The sequence below is a fragment of the Delphinus delphis genome, chromosome 13 (assembly GCF_949987515.2).
Source record: "Delphinus delphis chromosome 13, mDelDel1.2, whole genome shotgun sequence".
NCBI lineage: Eukaryota > Metazoa > Chordata > Mammalia > Artiodactyla > Delphinidae > Delphinus > Delphinus delphis.
The window spans coordinates 31,383,516-31,390,832 of NC_082695.1; the positions used below are offsets into that span (position 1 = coordinate 31,383,516).

General features: G+C 50.2%; 1 protein-coding gene across 1 annotated transcript; it reads right to left on the reverse strand.

Annotated features, from left to right (window-relative positions):
* Positions 1-2,932: 2,932 nt before the first annotated feature.
* On the reverse strand, positions 2,933-3,838 carry LRRC30 (leucine rich repeat containing 30). The gene has a single exon (XM_060029498.1). The coding sequence runs from the start codon at positions 3,836-3,838 to the stop codon at positions 2,933-2,935; it is 906 nt and encodes a 301-aa protein (XP_059885481.1).
* Positions 3,839-7,317: the final 3,479 nt, after the last annotated feature.

The following is a 7,317-nucleotide window of genomic DNA, read 5'->3' on the forward strand; positions in this document are numbered from 1 at the left end:
GTGAACAGCCAGCTCCCCACATCAAGCACCCAATTAGCTCGTATTCTCTTGCTAAACGTACTCCTCCGCCAATGCAGTGAGCCTCAATGCTTTGATTTGGAAGCCTTAGAAATACCTGGGAGTTATTTGAATGTGGCAGTATCAGAACTACAAAAGATAAGCAGGAAGCATTTCACAGCCCGTCAGCAAACTGTAGGATTTGAGAGCAGACACCCAGGGTTGTATCAAATTCCCTCCACGTTAATGTTTTGAATAACCAAGCTCGTTAGCCAGGTTTTTGCTCAGCACTTCCCTTTATCGATAAAAAGGAGCATTCACAAAGAATCAATATCTAAAGTTCATCAGGCAGCTGCAATTACTTTTATGATGTCCTCAATGCCGAGCTTTAACAAAGAAAACCTCGCTTCTATACTCTGAAAGGCACCGATAGATGCTGGCAACCACATTGAGAGCACTTTTTCCTCAAGAAGTATAATAAGCTCTTGGGTCACCTTCAAAATACGCTTACGTTCTTTCCCTGGAATAGAGTTACTGTGAGGTATCAAGTGACTGAAAAAGCAAGGAGAAGAAATAAAATGATTGCTCAGCAGGAAAAGCGTGATGGTGGTGTTCCAGGCTGCCCCTCCGCCAGAGCAAAGGTCATGGAAATTCAGTGTAAGCCCAAGTGGGTTCTTCAGCAGCAGACACCATGAGCGCGATCCTGGCACAAGTGGTGTTTGTGTGACAGCTGCATATATGGGCTCCAGCTCCAGCCTCAGTCCTGCTCTGCAGAGGAAGGTGCGTCCCACAATTTCCCACTGAGTCATGAGATCAAGTAAGAATTCCTCTGATGTCTTTAAATAGTCTTGGCTCCAGCAAGCAAACGTGGGTGTGGTTACTGAGTGTGCCTGTGTGTGCCTGGCGGGGATAAGCAGGTCTCCGGTTGCTGCTGGAGGGGGCTGTGGAGGGGGCTCTGGAGGGGACTGCAGTTGCCTCCCAGTGACACTGGTAAGATCTGTTTGCAGGGGTTCAACACAAGAGCTCGTGCACCAAGGTGCTCATGGAACGATGGTGTCTGATGGTAAAGGCAGGAATTGGCTGCCTTCTTTGCTGGATGGGAAATTGATGTTGGGGTCTGCTGGAAAAATCACTTGTCCTGTGAATAAGTTACATGGACCACCACCAGCCCCCGCCCCCCCGCCCCCGCCTTGAGCAGCCCTTAGAAGACGTAAGACCGCAGTCCCCCATACTAAAGCTGCCTGAGTCTGAACCTGAGAAAGAGCCACCCACTGCCCCAGGCTTTGTGGCCCTTCCCCACAGGGGGTGAAGGCAGAAGGGGGAATTAGGGTGAGACGACTGCTAGAATGGGGGTTTGACTGATTCATCCTGATCGTGTCCTTTGGTTTCTGAAACCCGGGACTCAGTCTGCTCTACGCCATCTAGTGTGTCATCTTTGCTTCAGTCCTTTCTCTTTAGTGGGGATCACAACTTGCCACATTGTGGAAACCCACGTGGGTCTGTCTCTTTCACCAGACTTTGAGCTCCTTGGTAGAAGGAGCTGAGCGTCATTCCTCTCGAGGTCCTTGCCCAGGGAAGGTGCTAATCAATATAAATTTAACTGAATTAAACTAAGGGTAGTAGGAAGTTAGATAAATCCTAGCAGCAACCCCCGTTCCTGTCTTGCTATTATTCGTTGTGTCCTGTAAACAAACGTGCCAGGAAACCCGAATGCTTGGACTTCCACTGATCTGAAGGTACTGTAGGTTCACTGCCACCTTTTCATTCTAATTCTTGAACTGTCACCACATGGTGATGTCTCAGGGGCTCTTGGCTGCTGTGACAACAGTGAGGTTCAGGGACTCTCGTGGCAGGAGCTCTGTAATTCCTCGTCCTGATTCTGCGCTTAACTGACAGCTGTGTACTCTCAGAATTAAAAACAAAACAAACCATATTTTTACAGATCCTTTTGTCTAAAGAGTTTTGCGTGTTGCAAACTCATCTTTAAATGTCCATATGGGAAAGCCAAGTGGCAAATATCCCCCTTCTCTGAATGTGAAAAAGGTAATGACTTTTTTGGGTGGCCTGTCTTTGCCTTACCTCCTCCTTCCTGCCTTTTGGCCATTTTTTCCCCTATTACTAGCTCATCTCTGAGAAGGCAAATGTATACGGGAGGAATAATGAAATTATTAAAGGATAATGTAACCACTGGCAAGTGTCTCTAGAAAAGCTCAAGGATGTGACCGTGAGTGCAAGAGGAGGATTGGGAAAGAAGGTGGACACTGAACGTTAGCTTTCGTTTGTATTTATTCTCTGAAAGCCATCACTCTGTACCCCCGTCACTCACCACCAGACGTCAGCATGAGCGGCTGGATTGTTACCCAACAGTCATTCTGGAGGCAAAGTTCCTGTGGCTGTTTCCCCCAGGGACTCGTGGGGAAGCTCTGGCTGATTTGGTCATTACCGGGAGGGCAGGGCCCCAGCTTGCTCTTTGGTCCCAAGTGATGCTTGATGGCGGCTGAGGTGGGAGCATGTCTTGCCATTGCTACCCACGTTGCCAATTCAGGGGCTGAAACCAGATGGTGTCAATGCCTCCTATATCGTACCTGGCCCACTGCACATACTTAGCAAATATTTCACTTTTGATTGACTTTGAATCAGACCTGCTGTCCTCCCTTCCAAAGGCTGAATCCCACCGCTCCCCAGAAGAATCAGAATTATTTCTCTTTGGGGAAAACCCAAGTCCTCTTTCAATTAATGTTTAGAAGGAGATGAACATAGTATTATGCGGGTTATTAAGAACATACAGAGCTAAAAGCAAACGCCTCCTTAGAAGGGGCGTTCAGTGTGATTTAGCAAATAATAGCACAAGCATCGACCCACAGAAACAGGAAGAGGAGAAGGTTTAGACCAGGAAAGTACCCGGCTAAGTCTGTTGGTGTCTCCGGCGCCCACGTCAGGTGTGTTTTTTGTCCTTCAGGTAGCTAAAGAGCATCTCCAGACCCCCCTCCAGCAGCTCGGGCAGAGGTTTGGATAAAGGGTTGTGGGAAATGTGAAGCCCTTTGTCCATGGGGTTCCAAGCGATCCTGGCCAGTCTGCACAGCAGGTAGAGCTCCTCGGGGAGGGTCTGGATGTCATTGTTGTTCAAGTTCAGCAGCTCCAGGCTCGTGAGCAGGCAGAGGGAGCGGGGGAAGGTGTGGATGTTGTTACTCTCGGCAATGAAGATCTGCAGGCTGGCCAGGCACTGGATGCTCTCGGCAATGTTCTCCAGGCGGTTGGAGCCCACGTGCAGGAAGTCCAGCTCCCTGAGCGAGAACACGCAGACAGGGATGTGCGCAAAGCGGTTGTGGCTGAGGTTCAGCTTGCGCAGCCGGGAGAGGTCGGCGAGGCTGGCGGGGAGCTGGGACAGGAAGTTGTGCGACAGGCTCAGGACCTCCAGGTTCCGGCAGGCGCTCAGCTCTGCCGGCAGCTCCGTCAGGCAGTTCATGTGCACAAACAGGACCTTGAGGCTCTGGAGGAGGCTGACCTCCCGGGGCAGGGTCTTCAGGCGGTTCCCGCACAAGTTCAAGACCACCAGCCGTGTCAGCTTCCCCACCTCGGGCGGGAGGGCCCGGAGCTGGTTGTGGGACAGGTTGAGCTTCTGCACCTCTGACAGGCTCCACAGGAAGTCGGGAGCATCTGTCATGCCCTTGGTGACCAGGCTGAAACTGACGTGCCGCAGGCCCCGCTTCAGCAGACACCGCGGGTCCCTCCCCGAGAGCAGAGCATCGTCCCACGGGGAGAACTTCTGCCTCCCCCGCAGGACGCCCCGCCCCGGGAGGCCCTTGTCCTTGCAGCGGGCACCAGACTGCCTGGCCCCCATTTACCTGCCTTCCTCGTGCCCCTCTGTCGCCGCAGGTGGGGATGGGCTCCCAGCCCAGCTGCTGAAGCCCGGCAGGGAGCCGATCGGGTGATGGGAGCCGTGGCCGGTGGTGCCGCAGGGTGAGTAGGACTTGGGGGGAGGTCCCAGATCCCCGGCTCTCAGGGTCCCAGATGCCTGGTCCTCGGGGTCCCAGATGTCTAGCTGCGCCGCCGAGAGCCACCCGTCTTCCAGGCTGGGTTGAAGTGGCTTCTCTCGGAGCAGCCGGGCTGTAATGATACCCTTGTCCCTGAGGCTGCAGAACTGAACCTCTCGGGTCCCTCTGAACACCACGGGGCAGCTGTCACTGTCATTCTGCCCGCACTTTATTGGTCTGGTGTGTGCAAACAGGTCAAGGGGAGGCCGTGTCTGACTTTCCTGTCTCTGCTTTTCTGGGTGTCACAGCTGAGCAGGGCGATTAACCAGCCCGTCTCCGAAAAGAAGCCAAGGGGAAAAATAAAGCCAGGGTGTCTGCAGGTCTCAGGCTTATCCGGACCGTGGAGCGAAGCCAGGCTGAATGTGAGTCGCAGAGTTATGCTCCCAAAGTTAAGGATCGGCAGACATAACATACATACCGATGCAAACCGCAGTGAAGCATGTCGTTGTGAAAAAGTAACAGAAGGAGCCGGGACACCTGGAATCCTCCAGGATGGGGTTTTACACGGTACTGGTCAGAGGTGATTCCTTGAGGAGAGGGTGAAGGGGTCTTGACCACACTCCCATTTTCTCCCAGAGAAGCTCTGGGGTCCTCTGTTCTACAGAGAGCTCCTGGGTTTGGTAGGGTGCTCTGTAAATGTTTGGACAGCCCTTGACTGTCCACTTAGTAAGGAAAGCATGGTACCTATTGTCCTGGAAAGTAGCCTGGAGAGGCCTCCCTGGGTACACACCTCTCTCCATCTCTCTCTCTCCATCTCTCTCACTGAACAAGTTAACTTACATCCTAAGTAGGTAGTCAGTTGTTGGTGTCGTGGGCTGAACTGTGCCCCCGCTCCCAAATACCCAACAATGAAATCCTAACTTCCAGTAACTCAGAATGTGACCGTGTTTGGAGACAAGGCCACATGAGGACACAGGAAGAAGACGGCCATCTGCAAGCCAAGGAGAGAGGCCTCAGAAGCAACCTACCTGCCAACACCTTCTCTTAGATTTGCGGCCTCCAGAATTGTGGAAAATAAATTTCTGCTGTTTAAGCTCCCCCACCGGCCAAGTCTGTGGAGCTCTGTGTGACGGCCCTGGCAAACTCACAGGCGGGGGCACAGGCGGACACATCTGCATAGGTGAAATAATCCTAAAAATAAGTTGTGGTTAAGGGGAGAAGAGATATCGAGGTTGATGGCCCAGGTTCTGAGAAAAGGGCGTATGGGCTTTGCAACGGCTGGCGTGGCCCGCAGGCCTACGGCTTTTGCTGACACAGCCGTGGCATAGCAGTTGGGCCTCCTGGACAGCAGTGCCGGTCCTCTGACTGTGGTCTCAGAACAGTCATCACCAAGCCAGGACCTTGAGCTGGGCTCTGGCTGGGTGCCGCCCCGGGGAAGCTGCAGGCCCATCCACTGAGGTGGAGCGGCAGGAAGTGTAAGACAGTGCCAGGCCATCTCTGCCCCACTTGGCATTTGAGAGCACTCTGACCCCTTTCAACTGATTAAGCCCCAGGCATTCCTGGACAAAGGTGGACACTCTAGACTTTTTTTTTCTTTCTGTATGCGGGCCTCTCACTGTTGTGGCCTCTCCCGTTGCGGAGCACAGGCTCCGGACGTGCAGGCTCAGCGGTCACGGCTCACGGGCCCAGCCGCTCCGCGGCATGTGGGATTCTCCCAGACCGGGGCACGAACCCGTGTCCCCTGCATCGGCAGGAGGACTCTCAACCACTGCGCCACCAGGGAAGCCCACTCTAGACTTTTTTTTATGGTATATCTGAGTATACCATAGGTATTAATTGGGGAAGGGGTGGGGGAGTAACGTGACTAAATTTGTATCCTAGGTTTTTGGAGCAGATCACACCTTATATATGTAAATTTCATGTGACAATAGAATTCTTCTGCTTCCATGAGCCTGATAAATTATGCTAGAATATCTGAAATGTTGAGACCAGCAGGAGCTGGAGTGGTTTGAGAAAGAGTCATGGCTTTCTTCTTTGTGACAATTCTCTCTCTTTCCCCTTAATACATTCTTTCCAATAAATACTTTTTGAGCACTTATCAATAGCCAATATTGATCGAATATTTACTATGTGAAATGCACTGCACTAGGCACTTTACATAGAAGATGAATATTAAAATTAACTCCATTTTAATATGAGGAAAAGGAAGCCAGAGAGAGGTCAAGTTGCTAATGCAAGATCAAGTTGCTTGCCCAACTTCAAGTATCTACTCAATGGCAGGACCAGAATTCAAACCCAGTTAGTCTGACTCAACAGCCCTGGCTGGAACCATAAGAAAACTCTGGGCTTAAACGTATACAGAGCTGGAATAACAGTGGCTAGGATATGGTTTTCTGTTTTCAAGCTTCTATGGAGTAGGTCTGGAGAGAACATAGGTAAAGAAATGACTCTGTAACCACATTATAGAAATAACTACATAATTAGGCATTAACCCTACTTTCTCTCCCCCAACACAACTAGGAGAAGCCAAAGTTAAAATACCATTCCCAAACACTTTCGCATAATGGATTTAATCCCCTCCCCAAAATAGTTCAGTTCTTTTTTTTTTTTTTACATCTTTATTGGAGTATAATTGCTTTACAATGGTGTGTTAGTTTCTGCTTTATAACAAAGTAAATCAGTTATACATATACATATGTCCCCATATCTCTTCCCTCTTGCATCGCCCTCCCTCCCACCCTCCCTATCCCACCCCTCCAGGCAGTCACAAAGCACCTAGCTGATCTCCCTGTGCTATGCGGCTGCTTCCCACTAGCTATCTACCTTACATTTGGTAGTGTATATATGTCCATGCCTCTCTCTCGCTTTGTCACAGCTTACCTTTCCCCCTCCCCATATCCTCAAGTCCATTCTCTAGTAGGTCTGTGTCTTTATTCCTGTCTTACCCCTAGGTTCTTCATGACATTATTTTTTTCTTAAATTCCATATATATGTGTTAGCATACGGTATTTGTCTTTCGCTTTCTGACTTACTTCACTCTGTATGACAGACTCTAGGTCTATCCACCTCATTACAAATAGCTCAATTTTGTTTCTTTTTATGGCTGAGTAATATTCCATTATATATATGTCCCACATCTTCTTTATCCATTCATCCGATGATGGGCACTTAGGTTGTTTCCATCTCCGGGCTATTGTAAATAGAGCTGCAATGAACATTTTGGTACATGACTCTTTTTGAATTATGGTTTTCTCAGGGTCTATGCCCAGTAATGGGATTGCTGGGTCATATTGGGATTGCTGGGTTCTATTTGTAGTTTTTAAAGGAACCTCCATACTGTTCTCTA

What these genes read in the sequence shown, in the direction of transcription:
- LRRC30 (XM_060029498.1), bottom strand. Translation starts at nt 3,838, where the DNA reads ATGGGGGCCAGGCAGTCTGGTGCCCGCTGCAAGGACAAGGGCCTCCCG.